Raw genomic sequence first — 21,433 nt, forward strand, 5'->3', positions numbered from 1 at the left:
TGGTTCAGGCCTGCTTGTAGAATAACAGGTTGTGCTAGTTAACAAGGTTTTGTTGCTTCAGTTTAAACTAAAACACTGCTCTATGAAAACGCACAGATAAAAACTATCTAAAAGGAACAAAAATAGTTTTTGGATAAAACATCAAAATTACAAAAAGTGTCAATATAGTGTATATAGCTAAAATTTTTCAATAATGTTACAAAGAAAATTAGAAAGACTAATAAAAGCATGCGTCATAATATGTTATTTGAAATGCTGAGTGATTCAGAAGCTAGCTATGAAACTTGTGGGCGAGATAAGGCTCTGTGAGATTAAAAAAACCCTAAAGGGATCACTGACATTTTCTCAAATTATCTCTTCCTAGCCCATCCGCCCTTTACACTCTTGTCCTTGTCAAAACATTGGTGTGTCTCAATCACAAAGAGCTGGGTGTCTGTTACATGGACAGGTTCACAAGAACATTGTGCTTGATAAAAAAAAAGGCAACATATTCTGACAAATAAAGAAATAAGTTTTATTTTATAACTATTACACTTTGATTGATGGAAATCCCAACTCAAAATCCTCCCCAAAATACTCATTTTCAATGTTTAGGGAGAAGATGCAGTTTTCTTTTTTGTTCTGTTAATTTATTTACTTACAAATTCTGCCCTCTTATCATTGATCTGTACATAATATGAGAACATAATATTCTCAAAGACAATTCTGTTCAGGGTTCTAGTGGTTGGAGCCTGAGCTCACAGCTTAAGGCTGGCCTATTCAAATAGTGGCCCGAGGGCCACATGCGGCCCAGAACCAACCTTCAAGTGGCCAGCCCGTGGTCCCATAAGAAACACAGAGAAAAACAGAGAAAAACACATTTTGTGATCCCTAAGAAATTCCAACTTAAATTCCTATAGTAGTACAGACCAAACATAGCATAACAACATTCAACCCACAGTGCATTGCATTCTTGTGTGTCTAGAAGCGGTGGTAGTAGTCTATGATACAGTGATTTTTTTTTTGGGGACAGTACCTCAGCCGCAACAGCTGGTTGTGGCATCAGCTATATATTAAATGATTCTAAAATGAATTAGTTTTTAGTTGTATTCCAGTTTAATCAAGTGAGTGCGAACATGGGTTTTCGCAAATTAATCTAATTTTTACTCGTTACTGAGAAGCACCGTCTCCGCACTTCTCTTCAAATGATTGTTTGGCCCTTCAATCAAATGCTTCATTCCTGTGGATTCACACCTGTTACAAGGACGATGATCAGTCACTGACATTCAAAGTAAAGAAAGAATTAGAAAGACTGCATTTGATGAAAACATGCAAAGAGTTTAGAATTTTCATTAAAACTCAATCAAATTAAGAACTGATGCTTTGAGGGACTACATAACAACTTTTTTATTGAATGCAGAGCTCGTTATTAACCTGAGGTTCATATTCTTTATTTTTGAAAATTCTACGTTAGTAATTTTAAACTATCAAGCTCAATATTATATAGCACAGTACATTTGGGCAGGTGGTGTAAAGGTGACACTGCTGTCTCGTAATAAGGAGATCATAGGTTCACATCCAAAGTACTTTGAATATTGAGTAAAGTACTATATAAAGGTAAAGAATTATTATAATACTTGATGATTTGTTTATTTCAAATTTTAAATGTTATATTTTTTCCACCAAATAAACAAAACATGTAGTGCTGGGACTCTCTGCCTCTATATACGTTCACAGTACCTTAAAATTGACCCAAATGTATGTGCACCACCATCTTTTTCTTTACAAAAAAGGCACCGCTAATCACACATGTGGCAATTTAAAATGAACACCCATGAATGTTGTATTCATGTGTGTTAATTACTGTCATCACATGCTGATAGTTTTTTTTTTTTATTCTGTTAAATGCACTTTGTGATGTGCCTGGGTCATATATAACCAAAACATGTATTTTATTTCAAACAGGAAACAAATGTTACTGCTAAGACTGTGCACTATTTTGTTTTTATGCACTTTGAGATATGCCTAGGTTAGATGTGATCAAAATGTTTATTTTTTTATTTCAAAAGTGGAAAAACATATTGCTACTACTTCAGAGTCTGTTCAATTATAGTTTTTTGATTGTTTTTTATACATTTTTTGATGTGCCTGTGTCAAATGTGACCAAATTTAAAAGGGAAAAAATAAATAAACATTACTTGTGTAGGTTTAAAATTTGTTATTACCTGCTGCTTACAGGCCACTCAAAATGTCTGGCCCAACTGAATTTGTAACTGAATAGCCCTGGCTTAAGGTGTAAGGCAGCAAACAGCCCTGGATAGAGTCTATCACAGGGACCACTCACACAAGCATACAAACACAAACAAACACACCTACGTTGGGCCAATTTGAAATTACCGATTAACTGAGTGGTGGCTCTGAGGCTAAGGATCTGCGCTGGTATCCCAAAGGTTGCCGGTTCGAATCCTCGTCACTGCCAAAAGAGATGCTGAGCCCTTGAGCAAGGCCCTTAACCTTCAATTGCTTCAGGGGTGCTGTACAAGGCCCTGCACTCTGACCCCAAGGGGTATGTGAAAACTAACAAATTTCTAATACAAGAAATTGTATAAGGTGAAATAAAAGAACCAAAAAAAAAAATCTAACCTGCACATCTCTGAGGATGTGGGAGGAATAACTAGAGTACCCGAAGAAATAAACCCACAAACACTAGGGAATGTGAGGACGCACATCAACTGGCTGCAGAATTCAAACCCAGGGCTCTGGATTTGTGAGGCAGAAACACTTACCATCATTGTAAAGTGGTTTGCATAACAAAATGTCCCCCATACTTGCTACATTTTTTACATATCTGGTGAATTGAATATATTACATCAGGGGTGTCAAACTCCAGGCCTGGAGGGCCGCAGTGGCTGCAGGTTTTCCTTCTAACCTTTTTCCTAATCAGTGACCAGTTTTCACTGCTAATTAACTTATTTTCCCTTCATTTTAATAGCCATGTTTTTAAGGATTCGGTCCTCTGAATTTATTCCTTTCTTCATTAAATGGCAGCCAAACAGAAATGAGATGAGAAACGAGCCAACAGATGACCACCTAAACTGAGATTTCAAACTCCAACCAATCTCTTAATGAGAAGGTGATTCTTGCTGTTAATTAAACCCATTATTTAATTCCATGGCTTGTTGCTGCACTCATTCTGCCACAGCAGACATTTCCAAAACTGTTGTTTTTTCTAAGAACATCGTCAAAAAGTTTTGGTGACCTGAGAGATTACTGAGACCTTCACCTTTCTTTATTTTCACATATTGTGTGATGGGCACAGATGAGCTGGTCATGTGGTGGCTTGTCTCATTATTGTTTGGCTGCTAATTAAGGAAAAAGAAACAACTAAGGGGCCTGAGTCAAGTTAATTAAAACTTAAGGCAAAAGAAGTTAATTAATAGCAAAAATTGCTCACTAATGAAGAAGATGGTTAGAATGAAAACCTGCAGCCACTGCGGCCCTCCAGGATTGGAATTTGACACCCCTGTATTACATACTAGCTGTCTCCCACAGCTCCGCCTGCATAGTAGTGAAACAGGACAAGCTTTAAAAATCAACAACAATAAATTTTTTTTTAAAAATGTAATAATTTGTATTGAGACGAATTTATATTGATAGCTTTTGTATCCAAGGGTCTCTTGATATACAATATTTTTGGTTTTGCTATCAGGGGCGAGAATGTAGCGGTGATCTCTTTGCCAAAAATGCAAAAAGTTGGCATGGTATCTTTGGCCAAGCGGAACGTAGGTACGCTCCAACGTCAAATGTTGACACTTTATCTGATCGTGTTCAGCTCCGATGGGAGAGCATCCCCCGTGTGGGGAGAAGAGCACGTGGCCATGATATCTCTGCCAATGAGCAGGATCCCTCTAAAACACACGTAGCTGTGATCTCTATCTCAAAAACATCAAAGCTTACTCTTTAAAAATCTCTAGATGATAATGTCTGCTGAACAAACAGGTATCGCTAGCTAAGTGGAGGCAAAGTACGCTCTAGGACATGGCGAGAGGTAGAGCGACTCGAATGGTGGCTGGCGTGTGAGTGAGGAGGGCCCGCCCGGCTCCATACTCTTGATGTCCCGCCTCCCACTCCCCTCGGCCCGATTCGGATTTGCGCAGATAAATCAGTGCCACAGCTGGCGCGATGAGAGAAGTGGCAAAATCAATTGGAATGTTCAAGCAAATTATAGAAAATACCCCTATCTAAATCTGTTAAGTAGTTCTCTTGTGAAAAGCGGACAGACAGACAGACGTTAGATTATATATATATATTATTATATTATTATATTACTATATTATATATTATTATATACAGTAATCCGCGCTGTATCACGCTTCCACTTTCGCGGCTTCACTCCATCGCGGATTTTATATGTAAGCATATTTAAATATATATCGCGGATTTTTCGCTGGTTTGTGGGTTTCAGTGGACAATGGGTCTTTTAATTTCTGGTACCTGCTTCCTCAATTGGTTTGCCCAGTTGATTTCATACAAGGGACGTTATTGGCAGATGGCTGAGAAGCTACCCAATCAGAACACGTATTACGTATTAAATAAAACTCCTCAAATATATTGTGAGCACGGGGGCTGTTCGCACCCCAAGAGGATACGGCCGCTCCTCAAAAAACGCTGAAAGACTACCTTCACATTGCTCCCATCCTTGCAGAGCTTACTTGTGGCTGCTTTGTCAAGCGATATGCTTCCCGCACGGTGCTTCACATACTTAAAAGATCAAACAGCACCTATTGATTTTTGATTGTTTGCTTTTCTCTCTCTCTCTCTCTCTTGCTCTGACATTCTCTGCTCCTGATGGAGGGGGAGTGAGCAGGGGGGCTGTTCCCACCCCTAGAGGATACGGACACTCGTCTAAAAAATGCTGAAAGACTACCTTCATGTTGCTCCTTTCGTTGCTGGGCTTCCTTGCAGCTGCTTTGTCAAACGACATGCTTCCCGCACGGTGCTTCGCATGCTTAAAAGCTTGAACAGCACCTATTGATTTTTGATTGTTTGCTTTTCTCTCTCTCTGTCTCTTTCTCTCTCTGACATTTTCTGCTCCTGACGCGCACTCCTTTGAAGAGGAAGATGTTTGCATTCTTTTAATTGTGAGACGGAACTGTCATCTCTGTCTTGTCATGGAGCACAGTTTAAACTTTTGAAAAAGAGACAAATGTTTGTTTGCAGTGTTTGAATAACGTTCCTGTCTCTCTACAACCTCCTGTGTTTCTGTGCAAATCTGTGACCCAAGCATGACAATATAAAAATAACCATATAAACATATGGTTTCTACTTCGTAGATTTTCACCTTTCATGGGGGGTTCTGGAACGCAACCCCCGCGATTGAGGAGGGATTACTGTATATATAATATTATACAGTATTATATCCATCCATCCATTTTCCAACCCGCTGAATCCGAACACAGGGTCACGGGGGTCTGCTGGAGCCAATCCCAACCAACATAGGGCACAAGGCAGGAAACAATCCTGGGCAGGGTGCCAACCCACCGCAGACAGTATTATATATATATATATATATATATATATATATATATATATATATACATACATACACACACTCATCACTCTTGATATTTCTCTCTCTCTGTATATATATATATATATATATACATACATAGAGAGAGAATGAGAGAGAAATATCAAGAGTGATGTATCATGCTGTGAGTGACAATAGAGATCGTATGTATTTGTTGAACAACATACTGTATTAGTGCTAGGGAATTCAAAGAGAAATTTAAGTCAACAGCAGGGAGCCCAGAACCACAGCACAAGATCTCTAGAGAATAGGAAAAAAGTACCTGTTTCCCTCTTGAATAAAAGTGGATTCCACATGTCATGAAAGAACTTTACTCAGTAGAGAAACCATGGCGCTCCACTGTCGACACCCAAACCCTTCTAGGCACTGTAAGCTTGCAATAACAAACAAAACTGGTCTGTCTAGGTGTGCACAACAGTTCGGCACACTTTGGATGATAAAAAAATGACTTCAAGTGGAAAGGTGAACTTAGCAGTCTGTGAATTGATTGTAACTGATCTTCACACTTGTTATTGTCTTTTTATCTTTTTACTTTTCTTTTTATCCTTTTCACAAAACATTTGTAGTAGCATATTATGCTGATTTACATGAGAACATACAAAATATTTACACAATCACTGTATTTAAAACAGTTCAGGAAGAGGGTGAGGTAAGTCTGAATTGTCTAAAGCATTTGTGAGAAAAGTACTTCCTATTCAAGTGAGATGCTTGCTTAATATATTCATTGCCATTACAACAGTTAAGAGGTAGCCGATGTACAGTATGTACAATATGTTTGCTGATTCTGAGGCTCTGTTGTCATTCACCACTTTCAGGCAAGGTCTCATCCTACAACACCTTGCTTCGGTCAAATTAAAAGGTACTCTAAGCACTTAAAAGCCACAGCTAGGCACATAGCCATCCAATATTGTGGGTGTATTGTGTTAGCAAAACAATATTGTTTAGTCCTTGAAAAACACATTTGAGAGGAATAATTCTATAAATGGTCACATGCGGCAACATGTTCTCCATGTTTCCATGTATGTAAAAATGGATGTTTTAAATTAGACAGATGGTTAACTTTCAGTCTGCTGAACTGAAGAAATCTTTTACTTTATGTGTTGAGTTTAACTCTCACTGTATATAATGTCTGTGATTGATAATATATGTTTAACATTAATCAATATTTTTGGTTTGTACTTATTGATCCATGATATGCTAATTTCAGTCGCTGTAAATATATCAGTGTCAGAAATTTCATGGTATTTGCATCTTTGCTGAGAAGAATGAGAGAGAGAGATAATGATAACTTTCTTCGGAATTATGCTAATCAAAACTTATATTTAAAGAGGTCTTTGACTGTCCTAGGAGTGATTACTATTAATCAGAGTAGAGGAGAAAATGATAAATTGGTTTATTCATCTATTTCTTTATGCAACTCATCGAAAATCTCTTTGCAAACAAAGGACCAAGTAAAACCAAACTCAAAAAATGAGATAACCTTAAAAGGGGATTTTGGTTTTACTGGCCTTTAATCTTCTTAACTGTGTAGTCAGAAGAATTAAAGTAGTTCTATTGGATCAAACATCTTAGTTTGGCTTCAAAGTCAGTCTTTTATAAATTGGGAGGTCTAGTTTTCTATTAAGATATTATTCTTACTCCAAATAAATTTCTTAACATGTCTTAAACAAGACCGTCCAAAAAAACTTTTTTCAAGAGAGATTTCCCAAAATAAAATATAAGTTATAATGAAACATAAGCATTCTCATTTTTAATGGGTAATTTTCATGGCTAATACTTTTAAAAATCCCAAAACCTTTCTTGTACAAGGCTCCTAGACACAAATGTTAATTATATAAAAGCAGGCTTTTCGTTTCATATTTGTGAGAAGTTGTGAATAGAGTTTTGCAAGCTATGCTTTTATTAAAGTAATTATAACTCAAAGACACATGATATTCTATATGGTGTTCCACAAGGCTCTATCCTGGGTCCGCTGCTCTTCTTAATCTACATGCTTCCATTAGGTCAGATTATCTCGGGACATAACGTGAGCTACCACAGCTATGCTGATGACACACAGCTGTATTTATCAATAGCACCTGATGACCCCAAATCTCTTGATTCGCTAACATAATGTCTAACCTGTATCTCAGAATGGATGAATAGTAACTTTCTCAAATTAAATAAAGAAAAAACTGAAATCTTAGTGATTGGCAATAATGGATACAATGAGACTATTAGAAATAAACTGGATGCATTAGGATTAAAAGTCAAATCGGAGGTAAAAAGCTTAGGGGTAACCGTTGATTGTAATCTGAATTTTAAATCGCATATTAATAAGATCACTAGGACAGCATTTTTTCACCTAAGGAACATAGCAAAAGTTAGACCTCTTATATCATCGAAAGATGCAGAGAAATTAGTTCATGCGTTTGTCTTTAGTCGGCTAGATTACTGTAATGCACTCCTCTCAGGACTACCCAAAAAAGACATCAATCGTTTGCAATTAGTGCAGAATGCAGCTGCTAGAATCCTTACCAGGAAAAGAAAATCCGAACACATTTCTCCAGTTTTGATGTCACTACACTGGTTACCTGTGTCATTCAGAATTGACTTTAAAATTCTGCTTATGGTTTATAAAGCTTTAAATAATCTCGCCTCGTCTTATATATCGGAATGTCTGACACCTTATATTCCAAATCGCAACCTCAGATCTTCAACTGAGTGTCTCCTTAGAATTCCAAGAGCAAAACTTAAAAGAAGTGGTGAGGTGGCCTTCTGCTGTTATGCACCTAAAATCTGGAATAGCCTGCCAGTAGGAATTCGCCAGGCTAATACAGTGGAGCACTTTAAAAAACTACTGAAAACACATTACTTTAACATGGCCTTCTCATAACTTCACTGTAATTTAATCCTGACACTCTGTATATCCAATTCATTATAATAACTATTCATTCAAAATTTGTACTAACCCCTACTCTCTCTTCTGTTTCCTTTTCCGGTGTCCTATTGGTGGTGGCTTGTGCCACCACCATCTACCCAAAGCACCATGATGTTCCAACAATGATGGATGGATTAAAAGCCAGAAGTCTGTATAACCATCAGCATCAAGTGACTTCGTGAGAACCCTAACTACAAAGAGGACTATTTCATTTATGTTAGGTAGAATGCCCAAAGGGGACTGGGCGGTCTCGTGGCCTGGAACCCCTACAGATTTTATTTTTTTTCTCCAGCCTTCTGGAGTTTTTTTTTTTTGTTTTTTTTTTCTGTCCACCCTGGCCATCGGACCTTACTCCTTTTTATGTTAACTAAGGTTGTCTTATTTTAATTTCTTATTTGTCTTTTATTCTTCTTTTCTTCATTATGTAAAGCAGGGGTAGGCAACGTCGGTCCTGGAGTGCCACAGTATGTGCAGGTTTTTGTTCCAACCCAGTTCCTTAACGAGAACTCAATTATTGCTGATGAAGCACATATTGCTTAAGTGACATTTTAATGCTTCATTTTAGTGGTCTCGCTTGTTAAGGTTCTCCAACCTTAATTGCTTATTTCAATCTTAAACTGCTGCATTCAGTGTTTTAATTGCTCCTTATTAGCAATAAGATGTAAAAGACAAAGCAGCCAGCAGTTCTCCAGCTAGCTTTTTTGCAATTACATCTGTGTGTGTTCATCATGCACGGTTTGATTTAATAAAACACTTAATAGAAAAATGTGACAGACTGAAAATGATCTGTTTTAGGCTTCAAATCATTTGGATGATATCCTTGGAAAGGAAAAAAGTCTACGATATAAAAGCCTTACATTGCACAGACTAACAAGCCATAAAATTAAATAAGGTCTGAGATTGGCAATGATTGGTTTCTAATTAAGCAATTGGGTTGGAATGAAAACCTGTAGCCACTGCGGCTAACCAGGACCGACATTGCCTACCCCTGTTTTACATCTTATTGCTAATAAGGAGCAATTAAAACACTGAATGCAGCAGTTTAAGATTGAAATAAGCAATTAAGGTTGGAGAACCTTAACAAGCGAGACCACTAAAATGAAGCATTAAAATGTCACTTAAGCAATATGTGCTTCATCAGCAATAATTGAGTTCTCGTTAAGGAACTGGGTTGGAACAAAAACCTGCACATACTGTGGCACTCCAGGACCGACGTTGCCTACCCCTGATGTAAAGCACTTTGAGCTACTTTTTGTATGAAAATGTGCTATATAAATAAATGTTGTTGTTGTTGTTGTTGTTGTAAAGAACAATGAAGTTAAAATATTGGGAAATAATGTTCAATTCTCTTAATGCAGGGAGTTCTTTCATCAACATTGGGTCATTGACAATGAAAGGCCATTTCACATTCATGTATACATCAAAGATGGGAGTTACATTTTTGCACTGAGTCAGTAGTAAGAGAAGAGTGCTACAGAAAAATAAACTGAATGGAATATACTTTTTACGGCAATATTAGTAAAATAATCAGATTTTGATTTTTACATTTGATTATCAAAACATCATAAAAATAAAAGTCTACTAATGTAAGTGACTACTGATTTTTGCTCAGTTCCTATTGGTTTGCTCACTGATCATAATCATATGTGGCTTATTTATTTGCACACAAGTGCAAGAACTAGCATAAAATAATTATTCAGGCAGGTATAACTATTAAATACTTATCCATGCTGGTTTATAGTTTATAATTCCACACATCACTTGAGTACACACTCTCTTCCACCAAAACCATGACTTATTCAGCTTTTACGTTTCCTTTATTCATCCATTAATCTATAAATTTCAACTAAGTCAACAAAACACCTTTTGACCAAAATTCTGAAGTTTCTTTTACAGCCTCCTATTCAAACTGAGAAAGAATGTACCCATATGATGAAGCAAACTGCTATTACAGCAACAGTGCACAGCAAAAGAAAGGCAGAAACACTCCCTTGTGTAGTCTATAAAAACTTGAATCCTCACAGGCAATACCTTATTACCATTCAAGGTACTTGTTTTTTTTTCTAATTACCAAACATGTTATTCCCACTTGCACTAAAGAACAAAACTATGTACCAAATCAAAATGCAGTAGCTAAACAAAAAAATGTTCTCACATTCAAATGCTGCATTGTTTTTTTTCCATAAAGCTTCATATCCTGGCATTGCGCCACTGTATTGTTTCTGTTGTTATATCATACCCCTACAGTGACAGCCCTGTTTCAATACCAGGTGAAGAGTCATGAAGCAGTGACACTTCAAGTACGTACACCTTTCTGTGCTATTTATTTTATGGCCCTGCACCTCGGGCTATTTATTCACTGGTATGTTGACTCATTAGTTTCACAGCCTTGATGTTTAGATTCTGTCTTTTCAGGTACTCTTCGATTATGATCCCAACCGTCAAAAGTGGCACATAAACTGGATATCAAAATTCATACACCCTTATTGAAATTTTAACTTTGGTGCATGTAAAGGCTCAAACCATAAGGAGAACCATTTAAGACTATTTTTTTTTAATTTTAATAAAAACAGGTAGCTAATATTCATGTAATAAACAGATAATTCTTAGAAAAAGTAATTAAAAACCAAGTTTTAGTTGAACACCCTTTATAATAGATGTTGTATCTGGGTTTACATATAAACAATCACATTTCAGATCATGCACAATGGTAATTTACCTCGTCCTGAAATCAAGTGTTTCTAATTTGCCCTAAATAAAAGCCACTGCTCCTGTAGGATTTTATTTATCCTTTGCTGTACAAAGCTTTCAGATAGTCTTCTCAAACAGGTCTTTATTTTATGCTGCATTCATGTATTATGGGGCAAACTAGGAATATGAGTTTCCCCGAGGTTCACGTGAGCACCCTACGAAGAGGTAACTCCCAGTTGGACAATTCAGAGACAACAATGCTATCCAAATTGGACAAGTTGTGAAGCTATTTTGACTTTTAATAGTATAAAATAAAAAAAAAATCCAGGTGAGGTAGAAATGGGATTTCTTTTGTGGTCGAATTGTAATTGAAGCAATGCAATACACAGTTATGCATTTAGTTTGAGTTTTATTTTCATGTAAAAATACAGCTTCTCTTTAATTGTTCATGTGTTGACCAAGTACCACATTTCTCCTAAAATCTCAACCAGTGAAGTGAACACAACAAAATGGAAAGATGAGATGTAACTGAAAATCTTCAATGCCATGTGAATGCAGCATTAGACTATATAACTTTGTTTGCCCTAGAATTATAGTCAAATATCGCCTGTCTTCCCCCAGTGTCTGAAAAGACACACTGTTTCTTGTTATATACTTGCCTGTTGATCTTTTGTGTTCCTTAATGTCCAAATCTCTAACCTCCATTTTTCTTCCTTCTTTCCTTGCTGTCTTTCCTTCCAACTTCTCCACTACTGCTCTTTTGCCCATTTTATGGTGCATGTTTGGAAAGAAAGGTCACCAAAAATAAATTGCTTTTCACTTAATAACCTATCTCCAGTTTGGCTTGTATTTCTTATTCTATTCTCCTTTCAGGCCCTCCCTGGTCACATATTCTGTAATAAATACTGACCTTTAGGCAAAGCAGGCACCGTTCTTTGTCATAATCAGAATAATAAACTACCTCGTTATACACTGTAGATGGTTTTGTTCTCTGTGAATATTCTTTGGTAAAATTCTGCTGGAGTGACTTGAGCATCTCAAGATAATATTCCAAGTGCTCTGTGATGGCAAATTACACAGATGTTGAAAAGACAAAAAAAAATATGAATTTCATTATCCTGAATTGAATCTAACATTAATATTGACACAACATCTGAAGTTTTTTTAAGAACTACTGAATAGTCTCACCTATGGGATTTCAAAACTTTGAAAGAAGCCTACCTTGGATAATAAGCAGTGTAATTCATAAATAGCTGAGCACCAGCTGGGTAGAACGCTGTGGAAGGCTGAAGGGCTCGAGGGCTGAGAAGAACTTGGGGTTGATAGAGGGTGGCAGCCTCTGCTGGAATAACAGCTGCAGGAGGAGGAAAGGCATACAATGGTGGAGACAGGCCTAAAAGAAGAAACGATGGAAATGAATGGAAATCCTGATACATTTCACAACCACATCTCAGAATGCTACTAGAATTCTAGCACTGCTAGAATTGCTGCTAGAATTTTACTTGTAATGTGTTAAAATATGTAGTCAATTATCTTTTAAAAAAATGTTGATGAAAATTGTTGATTATACAATAATAACTTAAAAATCCAATGGTCATGATAAATGAAATAATATACAAGGGGGTACCCAAAAATAACTGGAATCTGTACCTGGCGCGCAATCTAGACTTAGTTGCGAATTTCGCCACTAGGTGTAGCATTCTTACAGTATTCTGTCACAGTCTGCCAAGTGGCGTTGCTCTGTATTGTTCATACGGCATTTTGTGTCGTTTTTTTCTTGGTGCTTATTAAACATATTCTGTGATTCTTGTGGTGGGTGATCATAAAGAACAGCAAGTCTGTGTTAAATTTTGTTTTCTCCTAGGGAAAAAAGCTGCTGCAACTGTAGTGATGCTTGAAACTGCTTTTAAAGAGGAAGCTTTAAGTAAAACACAGGTCTATGAGTTGTTTTCGCGTTTCAAACGAGGGGAAATGTCACTTGAAGATCAACAGAGATCTGACTAACCTTCCACAATTAGGAATGACGAAAATCTTGAAAAAGTTTGCAATGCAATTTACAAAGATTGTCAATGGAATATTGAAGAGATGTCTGAATTGACTTGTGTGTCTTGGTGTTCTTGACACCTTCCCTACTCGCCTGATCTTGCTATGTGCGAGTTTTTCTTGTTCCCGCATATGAAAAAAGAACTCAAAGGAAAGCGTTTTTGTACCGTGGAGGAAATCAAAGAATCAAAGAATTCCTCTTCAGCAATTCCAAAAATGTTTCCATCAGTGGGAAAACCTTTGGGACAAGTGCATTCATTCACATGGAGAGTACTTTGAAGGAGACTAAAGTTTCAGTAAGTAAAAATTATTAAATTTTTTTTTTTTCAGTTCCGGTTATTTTTGGGTATCCCCTCATATTTTAATAACCTAAGCCTTTGATGATCATTCTTCTCAAAACAGATGCAACTGTCTTTCTCATGACAGCGGTCTCACTTGTGAAAGTAAGCCTCACCTCCCTCTGCTAGAATTTTTTTGAGAGTGCTGAAGTCAAACAATCTTCCTCCATACATCTAAGAATGGGCCAAGAGATCATGACTAAGAAGAGGTGATGATGGTAACTGATTAAAAGTACAATAAACATGAAGTAGCTTGGCCTAAGCAACAGCAAAACTTTTCTTAATGGCTCACTTTTTCTTTCATAACAGCAAGAACAATTTGTCAAGCAAAACTGAATAACTGCTGCTACACACTACTGGACAGTGAAGGAGAGATCACTTCACTTACATTGCTTCTGAAATTTCCAAGTGAATATTGTGTTATAAGTAGTTTGCCTTATGTCATGTCCTGTGCCTGGTTAGCTTATTTCCCATTTAATTTATTTCCATACTATTAATCTCTCTCTAGCGCTTCTTATATACACAATAGTAAGATAACTTCATCTGACTGAATGGAATAATTGGTGAGTTGGAAAGTTGGACATTGGAGGCAAGGGAAAAACTGAATTGTGACGGCAATGGTCCAGTAAGCTTTGTACAATTATTCTGTGTAAAATAATGAGCATTCAGAGTCTATACTGAAATATTTCTGTGCCCTGTAGGGTGGCTCAATGGCCAGTGGTTCACACTACTGCCTCATGTAACCAGCATTCGGAGTACAAATCCCATGCACAGTCAATTTATGGAGTCGACATGTACTTCTTGTGTCTGTATGGGTGTTTCTCCAGATGTTCCAGGTTTCTAGGCACAGATGTGCATGTTAGGTGAAACATCAACTCTAGACTGGCCTAGTATGTGCATGGGAGTGGAAGTCTAGTGCCCCATTCAGGGCCATTTCCAACAATTCCCATAATGCTGCTAGTGACTCTGTGACTCTAAACCGGATTACTGTAAACAGGTTTGTTAATGTTATGTCATTCACTATCTGCATGCAAATCAAAAATGTTCATCCTAGAAAACATTTTGATGCATTGCACTATTGAAGCTATTGACCAGAGTGTTAAAATCAAATTTTCTGCTTTGGAATATTCCAAGCAGACACAAACACTTCCCTCCTTGATCTTGTCAAACATTTAATAGTGAATGGTGGTGAAATGAAAAACCGGAACCAGGCTAAATGTCCATCTTTTCCAAAATCACGTCATCTTATTACAGACTAGCTGTAAAAGAAAAACACCCACTTTTCACATTCTAAAAGCAAAGGAAACACAAAGAACAGTGGTATCATAGGTTCATTTTACATGTCCATGTCCCATTTTAATATCCTGTAACACTTGCACTTGCCTTCATAATGCACCTTAAAGCTAACAAGCTGAAGATGTGTTGAGATAATGCAGCATATTATATAGGATATTGGCCTCTAATTGATATGGTACAGACAAGATACAACAGGCAGCCCTTCCATTCCCTCAGAGGTACTGAAAGATGTCACTACTGTTCTAATGTTCTAATATGTACAAAGTAAATACTGTATTATTCACAAAGAATTTTGTCATTGCATCATATAGTCCATGTCCTAGGGGTTAAACAAAGTCGCAGTCAGAATCTCTCAAATGATTTTAAACATTAAAAAACATAGTCAGACTTCAAGATTTGCAACTTAATGTTTTTTGCTCACCTGATCACCTTCAATATACCCTTTCTTAATTCTTAGTAATTGTCTTTGTTTTCATAATCTTTATTTCAAGTAACAATAGCTTTAGTATACAAATAACACACAGGTTTGCACACCACTGCCAAAATAAAAGCCACCCACTTAGAGAAAACACAGTACAATAAAGAATTTATTCATTTGCTCATTCAGAATAATAAAGGAGTGAGTTGCAAGAATTGTATTCAAAGGCCACCAAAAGAAATAGATTGACTAGAGGATCATCTAATATTTATAGATGAGCAATTTAACCACTAATCTCAAAAGAATCTCAAAGTTACTCTTGTGATGAATGATTTTAACAATATGTAGTAAAGATGGTACTTAAATAGCAAAGAGCTCAATGCAAATGTAAATTGAATTGGTTCGACTGAACAAATTACAGTTCTAAAAAACAAGACATACTTCTAGTATACAGAATTAGCATTACTGAAATAAATTAATTATCAGAGTGTTTTGAATCTTTAAGATGATTTTCTTTTACCGCTACTCTTTCCATTAAGTGTAGAGACTATGCAAGACTATAATTTGGTCACTTTCTGAATGAAAACATCAACAGAGTAACTTAGGCTTTCCACAACCAAAAGGAAACAAATACTTTCTACCTTGCTACTGATCTTAGATACCACCAGTGTCCTTTTAACATTGTGAATCAAAAAGAACCCAGAAATGGAAGATTTCAAAAGAAAGCTCCAGCACCTACCAGCATGTAGCGTAGAGCAGCGCCAAGACCCAAGCAAAACTTACGTCGTAACTTACATGGCGGTGGGGACAGGCCATTTCGGTTTAACGTGCCCCCCATTAATACAATATTCATCTCTTCTGCTGAACACTGAAACACTTCAATGTATCGGTCCTTCATTGTCTTTTTGTGGCACTTCTGTGCTGTCAGGAATGCCCGATCTGCAGACTTCATTTGGATGAAGGCATCTCCCGAAGGTCGTCCCTTAGAGCATAAAATGAAAACATATTTACCTTGATGAGATCTTCAAAAATTACAGGAACACAAGAGCTTGAAAAAATTATTAATTATCAAGAAGGAAACCAAAAGAAAACAGATTTATTTTTTAATAAGTAAATCTAACAAACTAATAACCTGCAAATATCTATCAACTGTTTATCAGTATAAATACACTATACTGAAAAAACATTCAAGAAAAAAAATCAGCTAAAATTAAAGTGTGCCTAAATATTCACTTTTTGAGGTATACTAAAGATGCAAAAATATTCCAAGTGATCTTGCATTGTTTTATTTAGTCATCATTAAGTAGCACTCCTAAAAAAACACCATTATATGGTAATATATGATCATGTACACCATCCTGAGGTATTTCACAATGACCAAGGTATAATATAACTGTATGACTTGCTCATATGTTTCATAGTAAGTTGGAAACAGAGACAGAGGTGTAAAAGTCAATGCCTTAGCCACTAAGCCACACTTACTTAGTTGTGTTACAAAAAATCGTTAGTGTACAGTTACGGATTACAAGCTGTCTGGATATGTGCACTCAGAATGCCACACAAGTATAAAGAAAAAAATCACAATTGAACATTATATCTGACAACAACATATACATTTTTTGATACTGTTTTATTTCAGGATGGATGGATGGATGGATGGATAGATACCATACACTCGGTCAATCCCTTGTCCCCATTGAAATGTATTAATGTGAATTTCAACGTTTCTCCTAATGATAGATAAATTCATGATACACTGATTTATGCTTTAAAGTGCTGATCACACATATATGTATTTTTCACTCTATTTACATCAGATTTAGCTTGCATTTAGCTACACATATTAAAGTATTTTTACCATGTGCTAGGAACATCAGATTATTAGGTTTCAAACGTTACTGTTTTAAAACAAACTTCACAAAAAGATGGAGAAGTAGTTTAAGCAAAAAAGTATTTTATATAACCAGTATCTTGCCAAAATATTCTACTTATACTTCATACTACTGTAGTACTTGCTTACTGGTTGTCTGGTAGATATTGTCAGTCTTGTCAGAATTCACTGAGCCATTCAGACCTAGGACCTTTTCTGTAAACCCAGCCACCTGAACTCAGGTGAAGAGCCAAGACCTCAGCTACAGACAGCAAACTTCTTTATGGTCCTGTTGTACCAGAGATTTTTGCTGTCAGGATGTATTGTATTCCTGTTTGTTTCAAAAACTTAAAAGATAATTAAAAGCCAATCTAAATGCTATTTTTCTGTAATGCTTCACTTTCTATTTTAAGTGGTGTTTGTTTGTTTTCTTTGGAAACAGTAAGCTGCAGGATACTGTATTTCATGAAGCATGTAGCCTAAGCAAAACACAATGTGTTTTCTTGATGTCATTTAGGATAGGAACAGCATTGTAGGAAGTGCATTTCTGTGTCTCCAGTCCCAACTAACAGTTTCCTTGCTGGTGATCCCAATCTTTGCACATACTAGCCTGTTAAAATGTCCATGAGATGAAGTGACTTTAGCCTGTGTTTTGCCCAAATATATATGTTTTCTTCATTTAATTTTTTTTCAAAGGTGACACAATTACAATTATGCTGATTTTGGATTTGATAACTGTGGTGCATCCTGTGGAAGAATAGTGCAGAGCTTTTTAATAAAAAGACTAGGAATAAGTCTAGCTGAGGTGGCGTTACAAGAATTTTCCTTTATAGGTAACAGAGGAGAGCGATGAGAGAGAAGGGGCCAGGCTTGGTTCTGCAGGAACTGCTCAGTTTCTAAAGCACTGTCAGCAGGGTTCTACCTAATTCAATATGAAATTTCACTGGTAAATTTTTGTTGCATTTTTCAATACACTTTAAATGAAAGGCTACATACTTTGCTGCTACAGAAAATCTTAATAATAATAATAATAATAATAAATAATGTTATTTATATAGTGCATTTCCCATGCTCAAGCAGGATGAGTGTGATGTGCTTGCTGTTGCTGGTTCGTGTTAGGACTCTTGCAGAGGAGTTTTGAATTAACTGGAGGTGTATTATAAGAGTTCATGGGGCACCTGCCAATAGGGAGTTACAATAATCAATAGGGGATGTGATAAAGCATGGACAAGTTTATCAGCATCAGAAAAAGGAGAGGAATGAGCAAACACGGGATATGTTACAGAGATAAAAGTAAGAAAGCTTCTTAATGTGGTTTATGTGGGCAGAATAAGAGAGGGAAGAATAAAAAATGACACCAAGATCCCCTGCATCAGAAGAAGGTCTAATGAGATCACCATCAAGAGTGACTGAAAAGGAACTCATTTTAAGTTGTACTTCAGTGCCAATTTGCAGTAGTCCAGCTTTGTTGCAATTTAATTTTAAGGTGTTATGCTCCATCCAAGTTTTAACTTCACTGAGGCAGGTTGTCAGCAAAGAAAGCCCTGATGAAGTTTTACTTTTAACATTGAAATACAGTTGAATATCATCTGCATAAAAACAATAACCCAGTCCAAATCTATGAATAATATGGCCAAGGGGAAACATGTAGATACAGAAGAGTAGAGCATCAAGGACAGAGCCCTGAGGAACTCCTTGTGTGACTGGCACTGTGCTGGACCTGCTGTTACCGGAACTAACAAACTCTTGCCTATAAGTCAGATAGGACTTAAACCACTGGAGGGAAGCGCCAGAGATACCCAGAATGCTCTCCATTCTGGACAGTAGAATGTTATGTCTGACAGTATCAAATGCTGCACTGAGGTCTAAAAGAATTAACATGCTTGTTTGTCCAGAGCCTGCTGCCATGAGCAAATCATTGGTTACCAGAAGCAGAGCAGTATCACAGCGGTGCTGTGCTCTGAAATCAGACTGAAAGGGTTCCATCGAATTATTAGAAGTTATGAAATGAGTGGGAGGCTACAACACACTCAAGATCCTTTGACAGAAAAGGTGAGAAATAGACCGAAAACTGTTAAGACTGTTAGCATCAAGACTTTTTTAACTTTGGGGTTACAGAAGTGATTTTAACAGTGGCTAGCACTGGGATCAAGGGATCTATTTATTATACGTATTACATTATACATACAGTGGAACCTCGGTTCACGAACATCTCGGTACACGTACAAATCAGTTTACAACCAAAAAGTTCGCCAAACTTTTGCCTCGGTTCACGACCACACACTCAGTATACGAACAAGCCAGTTTCCCTTTCGGTTTGTGCACACCGATGATTTCCGCACGTGTTGCATTGTTCTCGGTCAGACGTGTGTGCTTGCACGTGCGTGCGTGCTTTCGCTGTGAACTCTTTGTGCTCTATTTCATTTCCCTTCCGGTTCGTACATGCTGATTACTGTATTTAAGCACGTGTTCAGCCTCTCCCTGTTCATTGTTCTCAGTCAGACATGCGTGCTTTACCTGAGAACTCTTTGTGCTCTACAGTATTTCGCGTGCTTTTGCAGTTAACCATGGCTTCTAAGCAAGTGAAGAGTGGTGAGAAGAAAGTTTTGCAGAAAATTGAAATCGAAGTAAAGAAAGAAATTATTGAAAAAGTATGAGTGTGGTGTTCGTGTTACTGATCTTGCCGCCGAGTACAAGAAGTCAAAATCTACGATTTCGACTATTCTAAAGCAGAAAGAATCTATTAAAGCAGCTGATGTTGCAAAAGGAGTTACAGCGCTAACCAGGCAGAGGCCTCAAGTGCTGGAAGAGGTGGAAAAACTATTGCTAGTATGGCTGAATGAGAAGCAACTTGCAGGGGATAGCGTAAGCGAGGCGACGTTATGCGAGAAAGCCAGGAAGACTCATGGCGATTTGCTGCAAAACTATCCTTCTACGAGTGGCGAAAGTGAGGAATTTAAAGCCAGTAGAGAATGGTTTGAAAAGTTTCGCAAGAGAAGTGGCATTCATAGTGTGGTAAGGCATGGAGAGGCTGCTAGTTCCGACGCTGAAGCTGCGAAAGAATTTGTGAAAAATTTCACATAATTAGTGGAGGACGAAGGCTACATCCCGCAACAAGTCTTCAACTCCGACGAGACTGGATTGTTCTCCACCCAGTTCCTCCTCACTTCATGCCAGAACTCGACTCATACAAGGTTAGTTTTCTTGGTGGTTTATGGTTAGTTTTTGTATTACGGATTTTTCAAATGTTCATTTTTCGGTTCGTAGTGTGAATTGTTGCAATGTTACTTTTCTCTTTTTTCAAATGTTCATTTTTTTCCCTGTGCTTAAAACTCATTAAAAAAAGTGTTAACAGCGAGTGGTTCGTAGTGTGATTTGTTGCAATGTTACTTTTCTTGGTGATTTATTAAATTACAAATTTTTCAAATGTTCATTTTTTTTCCCTGTGCTTAAAACTCATTAAAAAAAAGTTTACACAGCGATCGGGTTGTAAGGCTATTAGCGTGAACTCCTGCAATGTTGCTTTCTTGGTTGCTTGTGGTTGGCTTTTAAATAAAGTTCGGATTTGTTCAAATGTTCCTTTTTTTCCCCTGTGCTTAAAACTCATTTAAAAAAAAGAGTGTTTACAGCGATCGGGTTGTAAGGCTATTAGCGTGAACTCCTGCAATGTTACTTTCTTGGTGGTTTATGGTTGGTTTTTAAATAAAGTTCGGATTTGTTCAAATGTTCCTTTTTTTCCCTGTGCTTAAAACTCAAAAAAAATAAAAAAAAAAAAGAAGTGTTTACAGCGATCGGGTCATAAGGCTACAGTATAGTGCAAACTCTTGCAATGTTAGTTTTCTCTGTTGTTCAAGGTTTTCTCAGTGTTATTCAATGTTTTTATATGTAGTTTACTATTATGTGGTGCATTCCATGGTTTAATTAACTATATTTGTGCTTAAAAACTTCATGGAAAAAGTGGAATAATTTTTCACAGACTATACAGTACTTTGCTGCCACATGAAAAACTTAAGTGGAATGATGCCATCATCAATAACTGCAATGTTGAATAGGCAGTTTAATTATACTGATGTGTTTTGAAGTAGCAGATGGCTTCTGTGCTGGCAGACTTCACAATCCATTTAAAAAGCCATTCAGAAGAAGAAAGGGGGCATGGAGAGGCACAACCTAGACACAAACCACACTTTGATCCAAACATAAGAAAGAGCAGGTATGAACATGAAAGAGGTTCTGAACTGTTCTCACACAAAATTCTTATGCCATTCTCATACCCACTCAATCAAATTTA

At 36.9% G+C, this 21,433-nt stretch overlaps 1 protein-coding gene across 2 annotated transcripts in view; it reads right to left on the reverse strand.

The window, feature by feature from the left end:
• The window catches only part of esrp1 (epithelial splicing regulatory protein 1), a 72,692-nt gene that overhangs the window by 26,143 nt on the left and 25,116 nt on the right, over nt 1–21,433 (reverse strand). The window contains exons 12-13 of one of the 2 annotated variants that reach the window (XM_028817638.2): nt 16,059–16,257; nt 12,402–12,573 (exon numbers count right to left, since the gene is read on the reverse strand). In XM_028817638.2, coding sequence (XP_028673471.1) covers nt 12,402–12,573; nt 16,059–16,257 — 371 coding nt within the window. The remainder of the gene's footprint in view (nt 1–12,401; nt 12,574–16,058; nt 16,258–21,433) is intronic. The other variant, XM_028817639.2, reaches the window with a different exon arrangement.

This window comes from Erpetoichthys calabaricus, chromosome 13 (assembly GCF_900747795.2).
Source record: "Erpetoichthys calabaricus chromosome 13, fErpCal1.3, whole genome shotgun sequence".
Classification (NCBI taxonomy): domain Eukaryota; kingdom Metazoa; phylum Chordata; class Cladistia; order Polypteriformes; family Polypteridae; genus Erpetoichthys; species Erpetoichthys calabaricus.